Source organism: Haemaphysalis longicornis, unplaced genomic scaffold (genome assembly GCF_048455015.1).
Source record: "Haemaphysalis longicornis isolate Haplotype H1 unplaced genomic scaffold, Haemaphysalis longicornis Haplotype H1 scaffold_1, whole genome shotgun sequence".
Lineage (NCBI taxonomy): Eukaryota > Metazoa > Arthropoda > Arachnida > Ixodida > Ixodidae > Haemaphysalis > Haemaphysalis longicornis.
In genome coordinates this window covers 329,410,052-329,437,061 of record NW_027526203.1, presented here as the reverse complement: position 1 = coordinate 329,437,061, position 27,010 = coordinate 329,410,052, and the positions used below count along the sequence as shown (strand labels likewise).

Sequence of the window (27,010 nt, the reverse complement as noted above, 5' to 3'; positions counted from 1 at the left end):
GAGGAATGCAAGCGAAGTTACTGATTTGCAGCCGGGTGTTATTAAAAATCAGTTTCGCGTACCCAGTGGTGGCGAATGTTTTAAATCGTGGTATTCACGAAAATTACAGGCACGCAAAAGATGATGATTGATTGTGGGGTTTAACGCGCCGACGCAACGCAGGCGATGAGGCGCGCCGTAGTGGAGGGCTCCGGATTAATTTTGACCACCTGGGGATCTTTATCGTGCGCCGAAATCTCGTACACACGGGCGTTTTTGCTTTTCGCCTCCACCAGAAAAGCGGCCGCCGCGGCCGGGAATCGAACCCGTGACCTCGTGCTCAGCAGCGCAACGCCTTAGCCACTGAGCCACCGCGGCGGGTGGCACGCAAAAGAGGTTTGATAGTACCCAAATTTTTGACAATTTCGAGGTAAGCGGAGTGTTGGGTCAAGTGAAATGCGAAAAATGTATGGCCAGATCATTGGAATAAGAGCTAGTGCTGGTAACAACGCTCCAATGTACAGAAACGCTTCCGGAATACAGGCAAAATAATTTGCAGGAAACGACATTTTTTTTAGGTATTGCAAAAAAAAAAAAATAACTGCGTGATGCTCGCCCGTTTCGCCTTCGCATATGGTCCCAAAAAAGTGTTCTCGAGCTTCTCAATGCCGCATCAACTGTTGGTCGCCAGCGCTATATTCTATTTTGCGGTGAAGCAGGCAAAGCATATGTTTTTCTTGTTCCTGCCGTTTTTGGCACTTCTTGAGACACGTCGTCGTCCACGTGATCAGAAGTGTCTTCCCCAGCTATATCAACGATGTAGGCGTCTGACAGCACTCCGCTAACGGGACATCGGCGGCGCACAGTGCGTACCCCGCGCAAATTTGCCGTTCGCGACGGTGTTCGGCGCGTAAGGGTAGCTAAGCTTTAACCGAGAGCTTATCAGCTGCCTGCAGCGGATGTTGCATTGCGTCCTCTTTGTCAACATTTCGAGATATCCGTGATCCCCGAAAAGACGTTTCGAGACAAAGGGTGGAAAATGTCGCCTAGGGCAGGTATATGCACGGCAAAAAAAGGTTTCGACTTAACCGATATTTCGAGATATCCGAGCTCTAGTTATGGAGAAATCACTGTATCTGATGACTGAAGGTGATAAAACTTCGTATGCATGTGCACACGTCTTTTTTTTTTTATTCGGCATTTACATTTAACAGATTCCCAGTTGACTGGACGTAACTGAGGGGGCCGCGAAGACGTGCGCTTAAGGGCCTCCAGATGAACGATGCGAAAGGTCAGAAGGCGCCGGCTCAAGCTGCTTTATTTACATACACGTACAGGGGACAACATCTTGGGAAACGTGCAAAGAAAGACGGTTCCAAAGAGCCATTCAAAAAAGCGGAGCGCCGACACACCACACACACATTTTCACGCGCTGACTAATTCATCAGTTAACAACGGCGGGGGTATTCACAAAAAACGGTTGTTTGCTTGGTAATGTAGCTGAAGTGCCGCATGATTTTTCCAAGCTGGAAAACGATGCCGTGCCGGCAGTGTTCCCGAAGCCCCCGTGAATGTGTCGAAATCGGTTCTACACATACTCGGGGGCGTAGCGACACGATTCCGCGGTTTTTACAAGGCTATATCCTTCATAATACGCGAAAACGTACTCCTGTCACTTCACGCTTCGGTTAAAACTCTTCGTACTGGTAAGAACCAACTTATTTGGCTAATCTGGTTTGTCGACAGAAACGGATAGGGTTCGAAAAGGGGCAGTTAGCAGCGGCACGGCAGAGCGGCACGGCAGAGCGCCGTCCGCCGCTGCCCATCGCGCCGGCCGGCCACCGCGCTCCGATTGACTGCAGCGCCGCCGCTGCATGCATCACGGAGGAGCCCCCTTCGCGGCCAGCGGACGGCAGACTAGCACATATTCTAGGGACCATACGGCTACGCTGGATTCCTGCGATGTCGCTAACGCTGCTGCTGCTGTTGTTCCTGGGCGGGGCGCGGTGCCGCCCGCGTCGGCGGCTGCGGCGCAGCCGTAGTGGGGGCTTCTCTGCGCGGCATGGATAACCGGGATGACGTCATCACGGCGGCGCGTGGAAAAGGGTCGCGCAACTCTTAGCTCCCTGCGGGAGCTATATACAGGAACTCTACGCTTAGCAAATTCGCCGCGCCATCTACAGTGTGCTCCGCGAGTGAAACCCTCCGCCCACCCCTCACCCCTGCCGCCGCCTCCGCCGCGTTGGGATTTTATTGTCCCGCACGCCGCGAAAGAACTGTTGGCTGGTAGGTAGAAAGCTTTGCTTTAAAACGTATAAAATTCATTAGGGGCGCTGCGATCGCAAGACTTCAAAATGTGGCGCAGTGGTAGAATGCGCGCTTCACGCGCAAAAGGCCGGATTTTGATTCCCACTAGCGCTGCAGTGTTATATCTTTCTTTTTTTAATTTTTTTCTTTAGTATTTATTTTATGTTAGGCACGACATGCAATAGTCATACTCTGACAGTGAAATAAATATTCGTGCTTTTTTGGAACAGGCAATCACGGGCAAATGTGGTTTGCGATCATAAGAAAAAGCAGCACCGCAATTTAATTAGGACCGAATACGTCGTACACATATTTAAAGTTCCATACAAATGTTATTTTATGAAAATCTATGCCTATACATGCTTGTGCTGTGTACAGCCTATGCTATACATGCCTATACAAGTTTGTGTAGTCATAATACCTTTAGACAATTACTAACAGTATTGATATTATTTGTAATACAGCGCTTTATTTTGAATATCACGAAAGAGGAAGAAGATTGACGGGTTGACCAATCACAGTCGCGTATTTAACCGACCTCGCTCATATGCACCAATGAGGTACTCCGAAACGGATAAATCGGCCTTCAGAAAGCCCACGAACGACCGTCGGTTGTGGTAGTGTCAGTTGAGCGGCAAGTTCGAAACCCGGATATCTTGGCAGTTCTTGATGTAAACGGTACAAGCCTTGAAGTGTCAGCAATGACTACTATACCAACAAAGGCCGACAGAGCTCTCGACGGAGACCCGCCCGAAGTAGTCGTCGACCAGAAAGGCAAGAAAACGTTCGTCCGGGGCAAGTTTCTGGGCAAGGTAAGTGGGCAAGTTGTCAATGTGGGGCTACTGACATCTGTACGCCGTGCGAGCGCGGTCATGTGTAGCAGCGAACCACATAGCGAGGACGCAAGGCAATTGTGATTTCTCGCCGTGCAAGCGGGATTTCAAAGCGCTGCGGCATTTAATTGTGTCATAATGGGTCACGCTACCGCACGCGAGCTACCCGATTATTCTTAATTTCCCGTACGTGTGCCTAAGCGAACCTCTCAGTGTAATTTGACCGTGTCTTTTTTACTGCCCCCTCCCAGTTTTCATTCCGGTAAAGCAGATTTAGCCCTGATTCACACAGCCGTCACCTTCTCCGTCACGGCACCGTCACGTCAACAAAAAGCGACGTTGACGGAGCGGAGAAGTTTTCATACTGGATCTACACGGGAGCTCTCCGTCAGATTACAGGGTCGTCTGCCTAGTTCTCAGTTTAGCCTAGACTTGAACGTTTTTAATCTAAAAAGTAAAGAAAATGGTTTGGGCTCACTTTTCGCGAAATTTAGCCGTAAAAATTTGTTTTCTGATTAGCTGGTTTAGCGCGGGGCGTGGTCCCGTCACGTTGACGTGACGGAAACGTAGAGCTCGACCTCCCGTCACCGTCGCACCGTTTTCGGCGAGAAATCGGGCGAAAAACGGCGCCCATGACGGAAGACGGTGACGGGGTGAAAAACGGCTGTGGGAATGAGGGCTTACTCGGCGCTGGTGCGGTGCTCCTTCTCGCCACCGCCGACACGGCTTTCACAACTGTTATTCCCCTCGCCACCACCGATGTCTGTTTCACAAGCTGCGCACTCCGCTGATAACGGCGGTAGCGCCCTCATCAGCAGTGTTACCTCATTGGGCTATTAATAGCCAAATTGCTACTTTCTGCTTGAGTTGGCGTCGAAATTTTCTTTTGGATGTGTGGTTGTTTTTGGGCTATGCATCATGGCATGGCATCCAGAACTACCCCCCCCCCCCCCCCTGCCCCTTTTCAACCCCAACGCGTCTCCTCCAAACTGGGGACCCTAAGGATGGGGGGCATGCCACACCAATTTACCCGCATGTTTGCAGGCTTTCCACATGAAGGCTTTCGACGTGCTAACAATAAGCTCAAAAGCAAAGGCCTGGCACGCGTCTCCTCCTCGCGACACCGGCGCATTTCGGAATAAGGCCTTAACGCGGGGGGATCATCCTTTGGCCGAAGCAAGCCTGACGCAAAGAAACGAGCTTTACAGCGGTGATCGACTGACCTTCCTTTGTTCCCGAACCGGGAGGCTGCTGTCCTGGGCCTCGTCTCCTAGGGCAGGGGAAGGGGGCCCCTAGCTCCAATGTAACTCCAACCTCTCTAATGTAAGGAAACATAAATAATGGAACTTCGTGCGACACGTTGCCGTCCGCGGGAGCTTCCTGGCTGCTGACCACCTGGCTCCCGTGATCAGTGGGTGCCTCAGTAATTCGGCGTTGGCGTCGGGCATCACACTGAGCCAAATGAAGTGTGCTGCACTCGTCACAAAGGTACTGGGACCAATGTTTAGAGATGAGCTCTTAAAAGACATGTATGGCGCATCATATTCGCTAATTGCGGATGAGAGCACGGTCGTCTCACAAAGGAACTAGCTGTCGTGGACCGTTTTTTTCTAGCAGCAAAAATGATTTTGTTACAGCCTTTCTCGGCCTGGTGCCTGTAACTGATGCATGTGCGGATGGTCTGTTTTCCCATTTGAAGGCGCTAGCCGAACGCAAACTTGATATTTTGTATAGGCCTCGTGAAATTTTGTATAGGCCTCAGGACAGACGGGGCAAGCGTCATGTGTGGATAACACAACAGCCTTTACACTATAAATGGAGGCAGGAAATTCTCGGCTTGTGCTTATAAATTGTGTGTGCCATTCGCTGCAGTTAGTCTGTAATGAAGCGTCCGATGTGCTGCCCACGCACATTGAATACCTAGTACGCGAAACTTTCAATTGTTTCGCGCATTCACCAAAAATGGCAGCAAGAATAGAAGGAAACATCCGCTGCCATCACCTCAGGCAATGCCCCGAATAAACTGGTAGGTGTCTGTGCGACAGGATGGCTAAGCATTGCACCTGCCTTGCGGTCAATCTTGAACCAGTGGGATGTACTGCAATCCCACTCCGAAGCAACGGAAAGTAAGGAACGCTGCTATGCAGCAAAAGTACAAAGTGAAATGTGCACTGATCCGCAAAACTTACTTTTTGTTAAATTTCTAAGCCCAATAATTGACGAATTCGATGGAATGAACAAGCGCTTTCAGTGAAAAGACCCCGACCCTGTCAGGCTAAATGAGGAATTGATTTCCTTTGTGAAAACGCTGCTATGAAGAGCCTGACAACACGGAATGGGAGCAGCGCATACATACTGCATGTCAGGGCATGCGACATTGACGTTATTTTTCTCAACTGTCTTGAGAAGTCTTCGCTCAGTGATACTGACAAAGTTTTTGTGTTAGAAAGGCGCCGCACGCAAGTTCATTATAGCGTGTATCAAAAGTGTGCTGAAGCGAGGTCCTGTGAACCTGAAGCTTCTGAGTGACCTGCAGCTTCTTGAACAAACAAATATAAAAAAGGACTCATTCGATTTTTCCTACCGCTCGTTCGGTGCTTTTATAGAGAAAACATCAGTTCCGGCTCCAGAATTTCAGTATCGTTTGCACCAAACGAAAGTCGACGATACGGCAGAGGGTACCCAGACCATAAACGAATTGTGGCTGAGAGTGAAAAACGCAAAACACGTTGCCGGAAACCTGACCTTCCCTCTGATGTCTGAGCTGGCGCTCTCTTTGCTATCGCAGCAGCCCGGAATGTCGGCTGCTGAAGGAGGCGAAGAAGAGGACGTAGAGCTGGTTTGCAGTTTCAAGACAAGACTTTATTTTCAAAAGATGCGTTCGCCAAGCAGCGAACGCATCTTTTGATGCGTTCGCTGCTTGGAACGCATCAAACGCATCATGAACGCATCGTTTGATGCCAAGCAACGAACGCAGCGAAACCCTTGTTTCTTCAAAAGAGAAAGGAAAAAGGCCCCCCCCCCCCCCCCCCCCCCTTCCCCCAGGCGAGCAGACGGCAACGGCGCCAGGACTAATGCCAGGAGTCGGCAGGACAAGTTAAGCTTTCCCCCGAAAGGCGACCGTTCAAGGGGGGCGGGGGAATGACCCAAGCGGACGGCGTCGCCAATACGCGTCTTCCATAAAGGCGCACTAGATTGCACAGAAAGGCAAAACAAATGGGATATCAGGAGGAAGAGGTGCAGTTATGGTGGAGCCGGTACCGAGAAAAGAAATTTGAGGTGCAAAAACTAGTACAAGCAAAGATTAAAACTGCGAGTGAGAAATGGGTATCAGGTATACGTAAGAAGGATAAGAGCGCCCCCAAAAAATTCTGGAATCATTTAAAAGCATTGGGAACGACGACTAAAGAGGTGCAGTCTCAGATACAGGACGGGGACGGTAACATTCTCCTGGGGGACAGCGCATTAAAATACCTACATGGAGTCATAGCAAATACTTTCGGCCAAACACGCGAGATATCGGCTACCCGGACACATGTGGCCAATAGAAGAGCGACAGAAAAAAAATTCAATATCGAATTTTTGGATTGGAAAAAGGCAGAACACAGTGTTCCCAAAAGTACGGCAACAGGACCGGATGGTATCCCAATAGAGATTATCAACCATTTGGGACCAGCGGGAAAGACGCACTTGTATAGAGCCATCGAGCGCGCTATAAAATCTGAGAGGATTCCCACGCAATGGCGCGAAAGCAGAATCAGTTTGATTTATAAAGGCAAGGGAGAGAAGGACAAGGCGAGCTCTTACAGGCCGATTACAGTCACGTCAGTGCTCTATAGATTAGCTATACAAGCCATAAAAGTCGAGTTGTTGAAGTGGGTGGAAAGTAACGGTATTTTAGGGGAACTGCAAAATGGATTTAGGCCGGGTCGACGCTTAGAAGACAATATTTTCGTAATAACCCAGACCATCGAAATTTCGGCAGCACAGGGCAGACCAACATGGCTACTGTTTCTGGACATAAAGGGAGCCTATGACAACGTAGATAGGGGATTGCTGTGGCATATACTGGAAGAAGAGGGGATTGGGTCAGAATTTGTGGGGCTGCTAAGGGCAATATATGAGGATAACAAGGCGCATATTACATGGGAAGGACGTACAGGCACAGAGCCCGTGTACATTCGAAGAGGTTTAAAACAGGGGTGCCCCCTTTCGCCATTGCTGTTCACACTGTACATTAGAGGAATGGAAAGACGATTGGAGGAGAGTGGATTAGGCTTTGACTTGTCGTACCGAAGCAATGGAGAGTTGGTGGAGCAACGGATTCCGGGATTGATGTACGCGGACGATATAGTGTTGCTGGCAGATAATGCGGAAGACCTTCAAAAACTGGCCGACATTTGTGGGGATGAGGCAACGTACTTAGGCCTACATTTTAACCCACAGAAATCTGGAGTCATGGTGTTCAACGAGGAAGCTCATACAGCACCAATAAGAATTCAACAGGAAGCCATACCATTAGTAAATAAGTACAAATACTTGGGGATTTGGCTTAATGAAGGAAAAGGCTACCTGAATGCCCATGAAGAACACCTCAAACTGAAAGGAAGACGAAATGCAGCAGTAATGAAACATAGAGCACTTTGGGGATACAATAAGTACGAGGTAGTGCGAGGCATCTGGAAAGGGGTAATGGTGCCGGCGCTCACGTTCTCTAATGCGAGGTTAACCAAAAGGCAGTCGGCAGATTAGCACTGGGAGCTCACAGTAAGACTACAAATGAGGCGGTACAAGGCGATATGGGTTGGGCTTCATTTGAGGCGAGGGAAGCACAAAGTAAGATACGTTTTGAGGAGCGGCTTAGACATTTAGATGAGAAGAACTGGGCAGCCAGAGTGCACAGGTACATGTACCTTAAAAGTGTGGACACCCAATGGCGGAAGAGGACGCGAAAGCTGGCGACTAAATATACCTTGACCGCGGCAAATAAACAAGGGGGGGCAGTTAAAAAGCAAGTGAAGGAAACAGAGACGCTCATGTGGAAAGAGAGGATGGAAAAGAAGGGATCGCTGGGAATCTACAAAGCAAGCAAAACAGAGATCCGGAAAGAGAACTTTTATGACAACAATAAAGGTAGTGCGTTGCTCTTTGAGGCGCGGGCTGGCTGCTTGAGAACTCGAACCTACATGAGCAAATATTCGTCCCCGGATGAGACATGTGTTGTATGTGGCAGGGATAAAGAAACAATCGACCACATAGTAATAGGATGCCAAAAGACTCAGCCGGATAGAATTGGGGGGAAAGTCCTACTTCCTGAGGCACTGGGCTTCGCAATTGATGGAAGCATTAACTGGTCAGCAGTAGGTATTACTAAGCAGCGGCTAGAGTATTGGTGGAAAAAAAGCAGGGAAGTCGATAAAATAACATCCCAGCCAGGGGTAGCGGCAGGGCAGAATTAAAAAGAAATCTGAGTTGAGGGACTAAATTTAAATTCAAATTACTAAGATAGGCTAGATGGCGCACGCCGTCACCCCGATTCAAAGGGGAGGCCTTTAATCATCATCATCATCATCGACAAGCCAGCGGCAGAACGGAGAGAAAGGATAAGACCCCGTCGGCGGGGGCCGCCTGCGCGGAAGTGCCGAACGGCTTCCGCTACAAAGGCCCCCCACCCCCCCCCCCCCCCCTGATTGCGGAGCTTTTAAAGAAAGGCAGCAGTTACCGGCTGAATGGCGAAAGGTCGGAGTCCACTGGTTATCACTGAAAACGTACGTGAGAGGCTGCATGAACAGAAACCTCAATATGAGCAGGCTTGACGCGGTCGACAGCGACTACTTCTCGTTTGCCCCGCACGTCGATTGTGATGGTCTTGTTATTACGCCCCAAAACTTCGAAAGGGCCATCGTGCTGCGGAGTGAGGGGCGGCTTCGTTGCGTCGTGTCGCAGTCCATGTCGGGAAAAGTGAAAACCTTTCTGTTGTGGGCGATGCGAGGTGCTGTTGGTCTGAGGTGCGCAAGCCATGCGCGCAGCTTCTCTCTGTGGTCGAAGGCTTATGGGGCGGAAAGTGTCTGGTCGGAGGCGCACTGTTGAGCCGCACACCATTTCCGCTGCGCTGAAGCCGAGGTCTTCCTTCACCGTTGAGCGTAGGCCAAGAAGAACCAGCGGGAGCTTTTCCACCCAGTGCTGGCGATCCTGTGCAAGCGCTCAACCATTCCGTTGCTGGCGGGGTGGTAGGCGGTTGTATGCTGGAGCCTCGTGCCGAGGAGGGTTGAAAGCGCGGAAAAGAGGTTGCTCTGCTGCTACTACAACTATGTATATTTTATTGGCGCAAGGGCGTCTGAGGCCAAAGAGCGCCAAGACAATGTTTGTTTTGTCACATTTGCTGTTAAAATGCCATGGCGATGTTTGTGATGTACTTGATAAAAATAGTGTATGTATGGGTGTAAAGGGCCCTTACTCTAAAAAGCGAAGACGAAGAAGATGAGATGTAACAATGATGATGTTTAGGTGTGTGCTGGGAGCGCCATAACATAACAGGGATGGCAGTGACGTCCTTGGCACGCTATGAAAACGCTCAGAACCACCCTCACTATTTGCATTGGGTGGCCCTGATGTCACACATGGTACGAAATGAATGCTAAAAATCCAATGTCAGCGAGGTAGGCTAAAAGGCGTTCACTTCTGATCGGGGGTTGATCAGATAAAAACAAAACATATGCTTTTTCTAGATAAAAAAATATGGACATGCAAAACTGTTTGTTAACAAAGGCATTTTGCACATAGGATTCAAAAGCGACAAGTTGGTCTGTTGTTGATCTGCCCGACCGAAAACCTGCCTGGCAGCTGTCAAGAATACCATTGTATTCCAGGAAGTATAGTAACCTTCTGTTGATCATTTTTTGGAACAGCTTGCACAAGCAGCTGGTCAGGGCAATTGGACGATAACTTGAAACACAGGATGCATCCTTTTCCTGTTTCAGCAGTGGCACAACGATAGCCTGTTTCCATGCCTTAGGAAAGTGCCCAGCACGCCATATTCTGTTAAATAAGAACAGGAGACTATTGATTGTATCTGTATGAAGGTGTTTGATCGTGCCGTACGTAATGTTATCTGCACCTGGCGCCGAAGACTTGCAACCAGCCAACGCAGTCATGAGCTCGTGAAGGGAGAATGGAGAGTTATAGGAGTTGTTTGATTGCTTGTGGTCACGTATGGACTTCCGCTCAGCTGACTTTTTGTAGTGTATAAATGTGCTTGTGTAATGTGAAGAGCTTGAGACGTGTTCAAAATGTTGTACCAACGCGTTTGCCTGGTCCTCTAGGGTGCCACCAGTGGTGTCTACAAGGGGTAGGCCATGTGTGCTTTGTCCATTAAGTTTTCTTACCCTGTTCCAAACCTTTCGTGTATCGGTGAAAGAATTTATTGAAATTAAGAAGGACCTCCAGCTATTGTTTTTGGCGTGACGGCGAATGCGCCTTCCCATGGCTTTGGTGCGCTTGAACGCTACAAGGTTGTCCGCAGTTGGGTACCTGCGAAGAATGCCCCACGCCTTGTTCTGTGCCTGGCGTGCTTGTCGACACTCTTCATTCCACCAGGGCCGCCTTAGGTTACTTGTGTTGCCAGAAGTCTGAGGAATGAAGTTCTCTACAGCGTCAAGGATATGTGCTATGATAAAGCTACAAGCTTCGTCAATATCCAAGTGTTCTATGGGAATGTGTGGGAGTTGAGATTTCTGCTTAAATTTCTCCCAGTCTGCAGCGGTTTCTTTAAACCTTTTAGTTGAGATGGGAGTGCAGGGGTCTCTGTCTAGGTATCTCAGGAATGCAGGGAAATGGTCACTTCCAAGCGGGTTTTTCTCCACCTGCCATTCAACGAGTGGAAAAAGAACAGCAGACCCGATTGCCAAGTCTATGTGTGAGTACGTGTTGTGTGTGATGTTATATTATGTAGGCTGTTTTTTGTTGAACAAACACGCACCAGATGATACAAGGAAATGTTCAATCAAGCGGCCACGAGCGTCAGTTCTCCCAGAACCCCAGAGTTTGTTGTGTGCATTTAGGTCTCCAACTAAGATGAATGGTTTAGGAAGCTCATCCACCAACGACTGAAATTATGAGGTAGACAATTGATCCGGGGGAATGTATAAGGAACATACTGTAATCAGCCGACCAAAAATGATCACGCGGACAGCAACTGCCTCAAGGCTGGTGAGTAGTCTAATGGACTGGGAAGGAATGAATTTTCGCGTCACAATGGCAACCCCGCCAGATGAATGAGCAAAGGCATCTCTATCTTTCCCGAAGACAGTGTATTGTTTAAGAAAGTTACTTTGCTTAGGATTCAGGTGTGTCTCTTGGAGGCAAACAATACTGGATTGATGTTTATGAAGGAGTTCATATACATCATCTAAGTTTTTTATGAGACCCCTACAGTTCCATTGAACTATGTTTTCAACAGCAATTATGGATTAAAGATAATAAAGATGTAGTTGTGAAGTTGCCTGTTTTGGTTCATGTCAGTGAGTCTTCCTTAGGGCCTGTGATACGAGGAGGTGGTTTTTTTCCGCGGCCAAACGTGCTGCGGCGCTTATTTTGCGCCTGCTGGGCAGGTTGAGATGTCCATGTCGTCGATTGACAATTTAGGCGGCACCGAAATGGTGTCCTTCCGACATCCACCTCGTGGATTGGTTCCTGAGGTGGCCGCAGGCTTCTTGGTTGGAACCTGCGGTGCGGGGCCCCCTGAGTTCATGCTCTCAGTGCCCTCGGGTGTCGTGTGGGCCAATGGAGCTGGACTGGAAGAGACCGGACCAGTACCAACAGCGCCCGTCACCACGTTCTGCACGGGCTCCGCAGAAGTAGTGGTGGGGTGCTCGGCTGTGGACGGCAGCCCAGCAGGAGGAGGAACCACCATAGCCTCTGCTGTAGAGGCAGGAGCTGGTGGTTGCTCGGAGGGGGTTAATGACAGCGACACATCAGCTAAGCTGCATTGTGTGGCAGTACTAACCAAACGTCGCCCCAACCCCCGGCGGGCGGCGTCTGCATAGGATGCGGCCGAAAACATCTTGTGCTTTTGGCGTGCTTCAGGGAAACTGATATTTTCGGTTACTTTGATCTGAATGATCTCTTTTTTTTCTTGAAAGATGGGCAGGATCGTGAGTATGCAGCGTGTGAGCCACTGCAGATCGCACATTTCATGATTGTGTTTTTTCAGTATCAGAAGAGTGATCATTTTCGCCACATTTCGCACAGGTGAGCTTGCCACGGCAAGCTAGAGTTCCATGACCGTAGTGTTGACATTTAAAGCATCGCCTCGGGTTTGGAATGTAGGCGCGTACACGACAGCTAAGGAAAGCTGCTTTCACTGTCTCGGGCAGGGTAGAGCTAGCAAATGTTAGGATGATGTGTCTGGTCTTGATCTCTGCTCCATCTTCTCTTCTCATAATAATTCTACGCACGCCAACAACACCTTGGTCACGCAGTCCCTCAAGGAGGTCATCATCTGTCTCATGGAGGAGTTCTTTGTCAGAGATAACACCTTGGACAGTGTTTAGCGTGCGGTGTGGCGTAACTGTGACAGTCAAGTTGGCAATTTTTTCTTGCTTCAGGAGGTTCTCGATTTGGTTTTTTCGCATAACTTCAACAAGGAGGTCTCCAGAGGGCATCTTTTTGGTTGTAGTCTTTTCCAACAATGTTTTCAATACACTTGGCAATGAAGAAGACTGACAGGTCGGTGATAGGATTTTCGTCGTTCGAGTGTACAACTAGGTATTTGCTGAAAGCTGCCTGAGGTGGTTGGGTGTGGAGTGCTTCGGTGCGACCCCTTTTAGGAGGTCGATCAGGGTGCTTTGCGGGAGTTGAGAAGATAGCCATAGAACATGGAATGAATTCGGTGGCAAGGCCAGTCACCCACCACGGAGCCCAACAAGGGAACGTGGCTTTGCAGCCCACGCTAACTGTACGTTGCCACTATAACCCTATGCTCGGGATCTAGGTTGAAGCCTTCGCGCAGGGTTAACCCTCGCCGCCTGGAGAAAAATGGAGAAATAAAGAAAAGAGAAGATGACAGGACAGGGTTAGGAAAGACAATAGGAAAGCAAAAGAATGGAGAGGAGGACAGGAAAATGCGACTGGCTGATTCCCCCCAGGTCGGGTCAGAGTGGGGGCACCGTCTACGGGAAGCGGGGGCCGAAGTGGTGTGTTGCCTCTGCCAGGGGGCCATAAAGGTCCAAAACTACCCTGGCTTTGGCTCAACCACCAGGATGCCCTTTTCCCCGGACACGGCAAAGCCACGCACAGCCAAGGGCGTGGGTGGGTCCAACCCACATGGGCTCGGGGTCCGCTGTGTCGCTACTACCGTCACCTTGAATAGACAAGGTGCCCCTGCGGGCAAGAGGTTGCTCTGGAATTGCCGTCCCCGGTCAGTTGTTATGCGGGCGGGGCAGCCAAAGTGGGACACCCATGTCTGAATAAAGGCCTGCGCGACGATCTCAGCTGATATGTCCGCCATTGGTATAGCTTCGGGCCATCGGCTGTATCTGTCGATGCATGGAGCTGGTACCTGAAACCTTGGCAAGGCGGTAGCGGTCCCACCAGGTCGAGGTGAACGTGATCAAACCGCGACTAAGGAATCCGAAATTCCTGTAGTGCAACCGGAGTGTGGCGAGTCACCTTCACTTGCTGACGTTTCACATGTCCGAGCCTAACGTCGCACGTCCGCGTTGACGCCGGGCCAAACGAAGCGTTCCGTTATCAGCCGCTGGGTGGCGCGGACACCTGGGTGGCTAATGGAGTGGAAAGTGTTGAATACCACTCGGCGAAAATTCAGTGGGACGAAAGGTCGCTGGGTTGCCGGGGAGGTATCACAGGTTATCGTGCCCTGGACGTAGGGAGGTGCAAGTTCCGAAAGCACGAGTGAAGATCTCCCACCTTTCAGTCTCGTCAACTCAGTGCCCTCCCGCTGAGCCGCGGCCATCGCCTCGAAGTCCAGGACTTTTGTGCCGGAAGCGTTGACGCGAGAGAAGGCGTCGGCTGCTTCGTTTTCGATCCCGGGAACGTGGCGGATGTCTATAGAAAACTCAGAGATGAATGAGAGCTGTTGAATTAAATTTTCTCGTTCTGAGTAGGAGGAACTGTTGTTTTTGAATACGTAGGTGAGGGGCTTGTGGTCTGTCAAGATGTAAAACTCACGACCTTCGAGGAAGTAGCGGAAATGCATAATGGAACAATAGATTGCGAGCATCTCCCTTCCAAAAGTGCTGTACCGTACTTCGGCAGGCTTCAGGCGTTTCGAAAAGAAGCCCAGCGGCTTCCACTGTGCGCCCTCCTGTTGCTGCAGCACTGCTCCGACCGATGTGGAGGAGGCGTCCACCATGAGGCGTGTAGGATCGTCAGGCAGTGGATGAATGACAAGGGTATAGCCGCCGCCAGCTCGTCCTTGGCTTTCTGGAAAGCGTTCTGGTGTTCGTCAGACCAAAAAATTCTGGTGCCTTCTGGTCGTCTCGGCGCAGCAGGTCGGTGAATGGCTGGAGTACTCGAGCACAAAACGGAATGAACCGCCGGTGGAAGTTTAAGAGCCCGAGGAACTCTCTCAGCTTGCGGAAAGATGTTGGAGCAGGAAACTTCTTGACGGCTTCCACCCTCGATTGCAATGGCATAATGCCTTCAGCAGTGATGTGGTGGCCGAGGAAGTTGGAAGTTGAGAGCCTCGACACCAAACACGCGCTTTTGAGGTTTCAACACCAGACCGTGCTCATCCAGACGCTGAAAGAGCTGGCAGATGTGCTCTTCGTGCTCGGTAGGAGTTCTGTTGTCCACCAAATGTCAGCCAGGTAGACAAAGACGAAAGGAAGACCCCGGGTGACCTCATCCATGAACCTTTGAAAGGTTTGTGCTGCATTTTTCAAGCCGTAGGGCATACGGACAAACTCAAACAGGCCGAATGGAGGTGTTATGGCTGTTTTTGGTACGTACTCCGGTTCGACGGGGATTTGGTGGTATGCCGCTACGAGGTCGATCTTGCTGTATATTTTTGTGCCTTCCAGCCACACACTAAAATCGTGAATGTGTGGCAGAGGATACTGGTCCGGCGTTGTCGATGCTTTCAAGGCTCTGTAGTCACCGCACGGACGCCAGTTGTCGCCGTCGTCTTTAGGCACCTTGTGCAGTGGAGATGGATGGTTGCTAGACGAAGGGCGCGAATAATTCCCAGCTGCAGCATATGCGCGAACTCACTGCGTGCAGCTTGAAGCCTGTTGCTGGACAGCCGTCGTGGCCGGGCGGTGACTGGCGGCTCGGTGGTGACAATGTGGTGAGTCACGTTATGTTTCACTGGCTGTTCCGTATTGCGGGGCTTGGTGAGAGAAGGGAATTCGGCCAGGACGTGGTGGTAGGCAGATACTGGCTGGTAGGCGCAGATGCCAGATGAGCAGATGTTCGACTCCAAACCACGTACTTTGAGGGATGTGTTATCCTTGCGGCAACGGTCACGTACGCTCACATCCACGTTGAAGTGGCTCAGAAAGTCTGCTCCGAGTATGGCGAAATTAACGTCTGCCACCACGAAGACCCAGCGAAAAGGCGCCTGAATCCGACGTCTGTTGTCAGCGAGCGGAAGCTGTACGTAGCGATGGCAGTGTTGTTCACCGCCTGCAGCGACGATATATGTTCTTGCTACGTCGGCGTTCCTCGGGGGTTGCCCGGACAATAGAGATTTCGGCTCCCGTGTCGACTAGCAGGCGTGAGTTGCTTACGCGGTCGACTACGAAGAACAGGCGGCTGGGTGGAGGGCCGATGTCGTAAGCCGCCGTTAACGACTAGCCGGAGCGTTTCCCGGAAACGAGCAAGGTTGAGTGCAGCGGCTAGCACCCGTGCCGAAACGACGGTGCTAGCCACCTTAGACTTTCTGCCACCTTAGACTTTCGAGGAAGCACGTTCCGCTTAAGGGCCAGCTTCTAGGAAGAGAAACACAGTAGCGAATGGACCTTTTTCCAGTACCGGTCCCTCTAGCGGCCACCACGGCGAACTAAAAATGGCAGTAAGGCACACCCGCAACAATGTTAAGCTTTCGGAGAACTTGTGCACAAAATATCCTGGCCCTGCAGTCTCTCCCGCACTCTCCCGTCACCCCTACCTTTCACATGAATGTCATGAAAGCAGGCGCACGTACTCGTGACTAATCTGCAGTGTTCGAAGCGCCCCTTTTCTGCTTTTTTTTTCATTTTCGTTACCTCCTCACTGGCAGCCATGTGCTGGCTAGTGTCACTAAATTTATTTAGTGACACTAGTGCTGGCAGTGTGGTCAGCCTCAAACGCCTTTGCCCCTTTTCTTAGAAAGCCATTATTGTGTGCACGTACGAACCCACCACGAGGTGTCGAAAAAGAGAGAAAAAAAGAAAACCTGCAGCCACTCCCTAGGCAGAGAACTGAGGGACGCGCTTTTGTTTATTTTGCCCGAGGCGCCTGCCAAGAATGGCGGACCGGCAGCCCGCGCATGCGCAGATCGCTACTGGAAAAAGGTCCATTATGGATTTTTATACTCGAGCCTTGGAATCAAAAACAGCCAAATCCTAGCAATGTAACGTTTGCAGAAGGAACGCCGTTCCTGCCGTTCCTTCCTAAACCCAACGAGTTACGGTTACAGTTCCGCCGATCCTTAATGGAACGCTGGCGTTCTTCCGTTCCTCCAAAAAGGAACTAGTTCCAGAAACGCTGTTCCGTACAACACTGGACAAAACTGGAGTGAAGGCGGCTCTCATCGAGCGGTTGGCGCAAGCCCTTCGAGACGCAGGCGAGGATATAGAAACGTTTGAGTTCGAGGTGCAGGCGGAACTTATGCCGCTACAGCCCACGACGCCAACATCGGGAAAGCCACTCACTAAGCGCGTTAACAAACAGTGGACCCAGGACAACGAGGATACTCAGAGTAATAAAGACGCGCACGAAGCCGCGGCCGGTAAGAGCGGTGAAGCGGATGAGAGGAATCCGAATGTGAGGTGCGACTCCTGCGGCCGGTGGGTGTTCCTAGATGAAACCCCGTTTGAGGACTTGACATCGGCGGCAAAGGGTGATCCGTTCGTCTGTGCAATCTGCTTCCGACTGGCTGCTCTGAATGCCTGGGTAGGCGCAGGAAGAGAAGATTTCGCTCGGAACGAGGCTCGGGGCGTGGAGAAATGGCAGCTGGCTGTCGCCAACCTGACCAAGCGCTTGGACATAGAAACAGCGACGTGGGAGAAAGAGAGGAACACACTGGAGCACTAGATACAGGCAGAGAGACGGGGGCGAGAGGCCTTGCAGGCAGAGGTGGCACGTCTCAGGTGCGTAGTCGAAGGCCAGACGACGGCTCGTGATCGAGCGCCTGGAATTGTAAAGCACGGGGGAGTGGAGGCTGCCAACACCACGGATGCTGGTGGGGCTGCTGGTGAGCCCGCCTCCCCTGGCAGTGGGACTCTCCACCATATCTCAATGCCGGGGGACGGGGTCGGTAAGAGCACTCAACTGCTGGGAGTTTCTGGTGGCAGGCAGGAGGTGGGAGCCGGACACGCAGAGCATCGGCCGATGGAGTTCCTGGATGAAGCCGAGGGGAGGGAGTCGAGCAAGAAGCGGAAGGCGCGGAGACCGAAACAGCCTACTGAGACTGAGGAGGCCCCCGAGCGAAAGTCCCAAGAGCAATCTGAGCCGACGCGCAAGAAGGGCTCCCCACAGCGGGTGAAACGGGGCAGGTGGGCGTTTGTATTTGCAGATGAGAGCGCCCGACGTCTAAAACCCCACGTGCTCCGGACCACCCAGTGGAATGACCACGTCCAGTTCAAGATCCAGCAGGACTCCACAATCCACGAGGTAGATGGGGCTACAGACATCTGGAGTGTTTCGGAAGCCATTGTAGTCATCCAGGCCGGTCTGAGTGACATCGGGTGCACCGACATGGAACTCAACACATTGGTGCAGGCTTTCCGCTCTAAGTTGATGAAATGGATGAGGCGAAGACCGCAGTACCACTTCGTGTTCCAGGCTCTGCCTGAACACTCAGGCCAGGATGAGAACCATTTCCAATCGTTGCGAGAAATGGAACAGTTCGATGAGGGCTGCCTACGAAGAACTGGGAGGGAAAGTGGAGTTCATTACCACAAGCCGAGTGACAGAATCGGGAACGCAGGGCACAGGATACAGCACAAGCAAGGCAGGCGTCCTAGGACAGCGGCTCGGCCGGCGACTGTGTGTTTTTTAGGGCTGCGCCCCTCTAGACGTTTCCCGCACGATCAGAGGCCGTCCCGACACCTATAAGTGTCGATCGTAGAGGCACTGAAGCAAGCTTTTCTGCAAATGAAGGGCAAACCACGGCAGTGGGGCTTCCCGAGGAAGTAGCCCAGCAGGAGGATTTGGTGACCGACCCCGTAGAAAAAGTGCTGCCACGAGATTTTGTCAGCCGACGGCGCAAACGCAGAGGCCTACGATGAAAGCGACAGGTAAGAGGTCTGCAGCTAGGTTTCCTCAACATGCAGGGAGCAAGGAAAAAGAATCAAAATGGGCCGAGCTCACGAAGTAAATGCGGACCCATCGGCTAGCGGTGTGTGCAGTCGTTGAAACACACCTTCGAGATGAGAAAGTCCCCCAGCAGATCCTGACATGCATTGGGAGGGGTGCAACCGGCAGGCTAATGAAATGCGAGGAGGTGGAATAGGATGTCTGTGTGCAAGTCCCCATCAATGGACATGAGAGAGGCCTACCTGCAAGGAGCATATGTGGCTAGCGGGCAGTGTAGCCGACAAACCAGTGGCCCTGGCCATAGTGTACTGGTGGACGGGGGAGGGCGTGAGAAGAACGAGGAGATTAGCGCCTGCCTCAGTGCAGACACGCAGGAGCTCCGCAGCCAGTATGAAGTTATGATAGTGGGGGATTTCAATGCCCACGTCGAACAGCTGGATGGCCCCACGGACGCGAATGGAAGACTGCTGCTGGACATGGTGAGGAGAGAGAACCTAGTCGTGGTTAATCTGACGGACAAGTGCCAAGGTACAGTCACGTGGACGGTGCGTGATCGGACGTCGTGCATAGACTACTGCCTCATGTCTGATACGCTATACGAGTCATTAGACATGATGGTCATAGACGAGGACGGGAAAGGCAATCTGGCCAGCGACCACAACCGTTTTCGTCTCTTCTTTAGCCAGCATCAGCAGAGTGTCCCACAGCCTGCTCAAAGTGGACCGCGACGACCGAGTGAACATGACCTCGAAAGGATGGCATCTGTGCTAGAAGACAGGGTGGATGAATTGGCAACATATGAACAGATGATAGCTGCGCTGCATGGAGCACCGGCACAGTGCTCTACACAGAAGAAAGGCCGGCATCGGGTGAAGGCGTGGTGGACGACCGAAGTGGCGGTGGCCATTAAGCGCCGGCGTGAAGCCAGCCGCCTGCACCGGCAGCTGAGCAATCACATGGACCATGAAGCCACAGCGGGTGCGTGGGCAGAATCTCTAGCGCGTAAGTGAGAGGCGGCAGCTCTGGTGCAATCTCGAATAAGGGATCTGAACCAGCGTTTTCTGGCCGATCTACAGCGCGAGGGGAGGCAGATGCCTCACCGTTTTTGGCGCCACATTCAATCGGGGAGTAGAACAGCTCCACAGGGCCGACTCCGCGCATCAGGAGACGAACATACACTGGAGGGAGCGGCTTGCGTGCCTCTGCTCGAAGAATTGTTCGCGCGCTCCAACGGTACGAGGACACAGGGATCTCCCCGAGTGAACCCGGCGAACAAGTGGCGCAGCGGACTGGGAGAACTGCCGCCGTCCACGACGACAGCATTCTGCCAGCCGACCTGTGACAGGCACCGACGGACCACGAATTCAAGAATTCAAGCAAGCTACCCGAAGAGTGGACGCGGGAACGGCCTTGGGGGTGGATGGCATCTCCACGAGTCTCATCAAGGCGTTGGGGCCGAAAGCCAGGGTGCGAGTGGGGGACTTGCTGTCACGGGTCCTAGTGGAAGCAGATATTCCTCGGGACTGGAAGCGCAGTAGAGTTCGCCCCTTGTTTAAAGGCACCGGGGATAGGATGGACCTCAACAACTGCAGACCTATAGCCATCACTCCGGTGTTGTACCGAATGGCCATGCAGGTTGCGAAGAGCCGGCTGCAGCGCTGGGCCGAACGAAAAGGTGTCTTGGGGGAGCTGCAGGCAGGTTTACGGGTCGGCAGACGCATTGAGGACAACTTGTTTGTCCTTATGCAGTGCATAGAAATCGCCCTGCTGACCGGGAGCCCGCTCTATGTGGCGTTCCTGGATATCTCCTAGGGCTACGATCGGGTGAATCGGGAGATGCTATGGGAGCTGCTCCGGGAACATGGCCTGGACGAGTCAGATCTCTACCTGCTCCAGGCGCTGTGCGAGGACATCACGGCACAAGTTAAATGGGGTGGCGAGACTACGGCGTCGGTTGACATACCACGCGGTCTGCGGCAGGGATGTCCTCTCCCCACTCCTTTTCATGTTGTATGTGGCAGAGGATACGCACCGGTTGGAGTTTTCGGGGAGTGGTTGCCGGCTGGAACACCGAGTAGAGTGGCAGCAGGTGGTCCACCGAATCCCAGCCCTGGTGTACGCAGATGACTTCGCCGTCATGGCAGGACCGCCGGAAGAGCTGCAACACCTGCTGGACATCTGTGGCACAGAGATGGCGAAGCTACAACTGCAGCTTAGCCAAGCTAAGTAGATGATGGTGGTATGGGGCACGGCACAGGAACATCAGCGAACATGGGCACTGCAGGGGGACACGGTGCACATGACGAGAGCGGCGAAGTACCTGGGCGTGCACCTGAGCACAGGACCGGATTTCCTGGCGACACACGAGCGGCACATCAAGACCAATGCTGCCAGAAAGAAAGGGTTTCTGGTCCGGCATGCATTTTAGGCTTTCAACCGCTACGAGGTGCTACGTGCCTTGTGGCAGATGGTGGCAGTGCCAGGGCTGACCTACGCTAATGCCACGCTGTGCCTCTCTGCTGGAACGCGTCGATTCTTAGAGAGGAGACAGAGCAACGCAGGCAGGATGGCCTTGGGCGTCCACAAGAAGACCCCGGTGGAGGGGATCCAGGGGGACCTGGCTTGGTTGTCATTTACGGCGCGGGAAGCAGTGTCAAAATTGAGCTACGAAGGCAGACTTCTCCGGTTGACCGACACTAACCTGGCCCACCAGACACCAACATTTGGCTGGTATTCAATGGCGTGGAATGCATGCAGGCAACCATGCGAGTGCGCCGCCTTATCTGTGGCCAAGCGTCTGTTGCTAGGCGACGTTGTGCGCACGGCCCCCAGATCAGGCACCCCTCTTCTCCTTCATGCAACCGTGTGAGTGAGTGCGCCGTCACTCGTTACGTCGGGCTCCGCGGGATGGCGGTACTTGTCCATGCCCGTGGCGCATCGGCCATGTCTGTGGCCGTTTCCAGTGTTGCCAAGCGAAGACATTGACCGCTAAACTTTTTAACGAATACCATCTATACGTGTCTCCACCCTGTTTGGCAAACATGTATGAATCGAACACCCTATAATTATTGCGAAGCACTAGACTCGTAATGAACACTTTAACTCCTTGGGGAGCTCCCCAAATGTAAAATTCAGCACGTAACGCTAAATTCATTCTAACGTCATGTGTGGACGTCGCGTATCGTGCCCCCACCCCTTCCTTTTCTTTTTCCTGAGAACATGTCATCATGCGCGTTTTCCATTGACCATCCACTTTTTTCTCTCTCCCTCACTCTCTTTGCAGGGCGGTTTTGCTTATTGTTATGAAATGAAAGACAAGCAGACCAACAAGGTCTATGCAGGCAAGGTGGTTTCCAAGGCAGCTCTTGTCAAATCTCACCAGAAGCAAAAGGTAAATCTTGTCAACACAAAATCTGGCGACTTCCACTTTTACTCCATCTCGTGGGTCTTTTCTGTGTTCACGCATGCCCTCCCTACGTATTCAGACTTTTAGCGATTCTAGGCTGGAAATGTCACATCAGTGAGGGTTTGGACTCCTGGGAATAACATGCAGGCAGTTTTGATTGGCCTAAAGGGTCCATGAAGGTAAAATACTATTCGTTCAATTTGATAACCTGGCTCAATTCCTGTCATGACATTTGTTTTAACCGAAAATGTGCAAGATGTATAGAAAATCTTTCAAATTTCGTGCTGCAGTGACTTGCTGTAAACAAGCACTAAAAAGAGCTATCAGTGTGTTAGGTGCACGTCAGCTTTCAAGTGCAATTGAACGCCTCTGGATCGAACGGAACGAGAGGCTTCACTACAATTGCCCAGTCATGTTTCTTGCGGTGGCTTTGGCCGGGGGCCACCAAAGGCACGAGCAAGATGGTCACGCCGTAGCGAAATTGCAGGAAAGTGGCTGGGCAGTCACCACTGCTTCATCTGTTTTTCTTGATATCCCCATTATTGGTTTGAAGTTGAGAGTGAAATCGGGTATCATTGTTAAGAAAAAGCATTCTTTTTACTGAACCAAATTTTTGTTTTGCTTTCGTAGCCCCTTCAACATGAAATAGCGATGGTTCAGGAAAGGCTGCACGATCGCAGTCCTCCTCTCTTACTGGCACGTGTGCAACTATTGAATTTCTCATGTTGTGTTTGCAGATTGCCCAAGAGATCCAAATACACAGGAGCCTTGAAAACAAGCATGTTGTCGGTTTTCACAGCTACTTCGAGGACGACAGCAATGTCTACATCATCCTCGAACTCTGCAGCGGGGGGGTATGTTTGCTTATCTCTGCATCACACTTATCCAGGCCACCGGAAAGTAACTGCATGTTTGCTCGGTAGGATATACAATTTTGTGTACTTTACTTACCCGTGTTCGCTTTAGGCCCCAGTAATTTACTTCGTAAGCTTCCATGGGGCATAAAAAGTTTTACAGAGCGCTTGTTTTAATGGTAGTACAACTTTTCTTGCATTTGACACTGACAGCCGTTGCCTTTTCCCCCTCCTGTTTGTTTTTAATTCTTCATGACATCCCTTTTGAAGTAGCCCACTTCGAATATTGCGCAACAGGTCCGTGCTCTACCACATTTTACCAGGTGTATTGGCGGGAGAATAGCACGAATGTCAGCATTATTGCCAACTAGCCTTCTAACGACTGTCAAGGTTTTTAATGTCGCAACTTGTTATCATGCTTAAAGAGCCTAAGGTTTTTTTTTCTTTCCCAGCTTGCCGAACTGCTCTTGCAGCTGATGGTGATCTGAGCATGGAAGTCTGTTGATATGGACAAACTTGTTCTTCTTAGTTTAGTGTCTGGCCACATTCCAAGGACTGCAAATCGCAAATGCACGTGAGCAATTTCATACTGGTGAGGAGTAATAACTTAAAATTGTAAGCTTACACATGTATCATGCCGGTGATTACATAGATTAGCAAATTAAAGTGCATAGCACTGTTTAGAGCAAGTTTAGGGTCATTAAGAGCAAATGTCACAAGTGTAAAAATAAGGTAGAGTGAAACTAATTGCAAGCTGTATAATAGTTCACTGGCAGCTACACTTGTTAAAGCAGTGATGTCACACAAGTGACCACATCATTGCAATTGAAGGCCTGCTTGTGCTTGGGCACATGGGTGCCCACAAAGTGCACATTTGTATTGGAAGTATTTGAAAATTTTTACAATTCAAGGTTATGATTAACAAAGTTGGCTCTGCCACACGACACACACTTTTCGTGTTCTAATGCATGGCACGCACCTTAGTGCTTGCTTTTTTGAGCGCTACTGCAGCTGTGCGAAAAACGAAAACACCCGTTTGTCAAAATTTTCTTCCATTGAGATTGCAGTTTTCCGCTACACTGCACTTGACAGCCCAGAAGTAGCTTTGGCATGCAACAACTGTACTTAACGACTGTTTCGAAAGACTTAATTCAAAGTCATTGTCTATTGAGCGGCACATTGTCTATTATATAGGGTTCACTTTCAAGCATTCAACTATAACTGGGCAATTTTCGTGTAGCACAGGTGTAAAACACAACCATGAAACATCGACAACCCTACAATCCTTGTTGCAGTCGCTGATGGAGATGCACCGCCGCCGCAAGACCCTGACGGAAGCCGAGGCGCGCTACTTCCTGTACCAGATCCTCCTCGGTTGCCGCTACCTGGTGCAGCAGCGAGTGATACATCGGGACCTCAAACTCGGCAACCTGCTCCTCAACGAGAGGATGGAGCTCAAAATCGGCGACTTTGGCTTTGCCACGCGCATCGAGTTTGAGGGCGAGCGCAAGATGACCCTCTGTGGCACGCCAAACTACATCGCCCCTGAGATCCTCTCCAAGAAGGGCCACAGCTTCGAGGTGGACGTCTGGTCCGTCGGATGCATCCTGTGAGTCGTCCAGACCTGGCTGAACTCTGCTGAACTCCGGCAATTGTACGACGCTAGTAGGCTTGGGACGGTGCGCTGGTTAGTTCTAAAAGTGCAGTGCCTAGATTAACGTCGGGGGTGAATTAGGCGCAAAACAAAGAACACATTGAAATTGTCTATATAAAGCATCGATCATGATAGATGTGAATGGGAGTGGTAACAAAAGAGCTAATCTACGCTGTGGCATTTTAAATGTATTGTTTTTACTTGTGCAGCAGAAGGTAGCATTTGCTGGTAGGCACTGATGTCCTGCCCCGGCATTTAGTATATCAGTTGTTGTCGTTGTTTCGTTTATTTAATAGCCTCAAGGCTTAGTAGACATTAGAGAGTCCGATCTATATCCAGGAAACTAGGTTGGCCTCCCGGATATAGTCTAGCAAGGAACGGTAGGCAGGACCGTGGAGCCACCGATGGTAGTGCGTGTCTTGCCGCAAATTTAGGCCTGCTGCCATCAAACATTTCCGTCGAATGTCCTTTGTTCCAGGGCATGTCCATATTAGGTGGTGAAGGTCTACCGGAACCGTTTCCTCAGAGCAGGTTGGACATTTCACATGCCCACGGTAGTCCCCTTTCCATCCACTCGTGCGGGCAGGAGTAAGAGCCACGCCCAGTCGGATCCGTCGTAGTAGAAACTCCTCCATCCTGGTAAGGTTGAGGGGGAGGAGAACCGAACACGGAGGTATGAGAGCACGTGTTCGGCGTCGAAGATGTTCCTTTGCAGCCATTCGTGTGGCCCATGGGTCACTTGGGAGTTCTTGACTGACGCAGCAACCCTGTCCAAGCCCATGTCCTCGCACCGCTTGAGTGCTGTCTTCCTTACTTTCAGTGGATCCACATCCGAAACATTGCGAAAATTGGCAGCAATCGCTTCTCTTGCCTTCTGTGCGTAGGTTTCCGATGACATAACCGCAAATCCACCCTCCTTGTCAGATAACAACAGCTTCATGTCTGCGTCACGTAGCGAGGACACAACTTCCTTGGTGCGAACGGCACGTTTGGTTTTTGGCATGGACCTCAAGACATCCACTCCCTCACTCACGCATCTGTCGACATCCTCGGCGTTGACTCTGGCGGCGGCTGTCCTAACCATGGATAACAGCTCTACTCTGTCGAGTTTTGGTTGTACGCAGAACTTGGGCCCTAAGCTCAAGGCCTTCTGAGCTTGCGGCGGGATTTCAGACGTGTCGAGGACGTGAACTTCTTGGTGAGCAGGAACTGCGCGTGGTTTCCTGGGGATTTGAGCATCATCCCCTGAGCATCATCCATCCTCCCCTGCCCTTGGGAGCTGGGCGGGGGATGATGGAGCCGGGCAGTTGCGTGTCAGGAAGTCAGCCCATTCATTTCCTGCAATACTAGTGTGATCAGGAACCCATGACACAATCACCTTTGATGGCATTTTGCTGTGGAGCTGGTGGATATGTTGGCAGATGATGGGGGTCTGCACAACCTGCTTCAGATAGTGGATCACTTGGGTAGAGTCGGTATGAAGATTGATGGTTGTCAAGGCTTCATTGGAGGCGGCTGCACACAGAAGGGCGTCGTGTATAGCCTGGAATTACATCAGGATTGGGGTGCATGTGGAAAAGGCGTAGGGAATACGGCCTTCGATGCTGGGATGACTGGGGCTGATCCACGCTGTGGCTCCATGTGTTCCTGTGCACGAGGCGTCGGTGTAGAGGAAGCATTGATCGTCTGGTCCCAGGTTATTTGGGAGGGGAGAGAGCTGTACTTTACCCTCCTTGGTCCGCCTTTTCTGCAGATGGCTTGTCTTGTTGGATGTTATAATCGTATAACCCCAGGGTAGAAGGTCATCCTGGCTTTCCGGAGGAGCCAAGGTGCTCGGATTGAAGTGGTCGTACAGTGCATGGCCGTTCTGGAGACATGCATACTTTGACAGACGCACAGCTCGGCGTTGATTTATGAGCTCGTCAATTGTGTTGAGCTGAGCTTGTTCCTGGAGGACCGGTATCGGGGTGATGCGAGGAAGACCGGTGATGGCTCGCATGGCTTTTCTATTAATAGCTTCCAGTTTAGCATGTTGGGAAACGGTTAGACGCTGAAACTGGGCTTCATAAACCAATCGTGGTTGGAGCACAGCGCACGACAGCCTCCTAGCGACCTCAGTTCTTGCACCACCCGCTTTTGGTGCAATGCGGTGGATTAGGCGAACGGTATTTGCCGTCGTTTGCCTCACTGCTTTCAGCCATGCTGTAGCGGTACCAGCCTGGTGAAGGTGCAGGCCCAGAATACGGAGCTCTGTTGCTTCAGCAAGCTGATGAGTGCCTATGCGTATAAATGGAAGGTGGAAGGCGAACTTCTTGTGGCCGGCTTTGTTAGCGACTGTCATATACTTCGTCTTCTCGGCGGAGACAGTAAGACTAACCTTCGCTGCAAATGCCTGGATAACTTCAATAGCCTTCTGCAGCGCTTCATACTGTATCTCTACGTTTTTGTGTGTCGACCATACTGTGACATCATCCGCGTAGATGAGGAAGTGAGTGTG

General features: G+C 51.2%; 1 protein-coding gene across 1 annotated transcript in view; it reads left to right on the top strand.

Annotated features, from left to right (window-relative positions):
- The first annotated feature begins 2,987 nt into the window (after positions 1-2,987).
- Positions 2,988-27,010, top strand: part of LOC144159632 (serine/threonine-protein kinase PLK1-like) — a 57,425-nt gene continuing 33,402 nt past the window's right edge. The window contains exons 1-4 of the mRNA XM_077691233.1: positions 2,988-3,098; positions 21,883-21,990; positions 22,743-22,859; positions 24,155-24,468. Coding sequence (XP_077547359.1) covers positions 2,988-3,098; positions 21,883-21,990; positions 22,743-22,859; positions 24,155-24,468 — 650 coding nt within the window. The remainder of the gene's footprint in view (positions 3,099-21,882; positions 21,991-22,742; positions 22,860-24,154; positions 24,469-27,010) is intronic.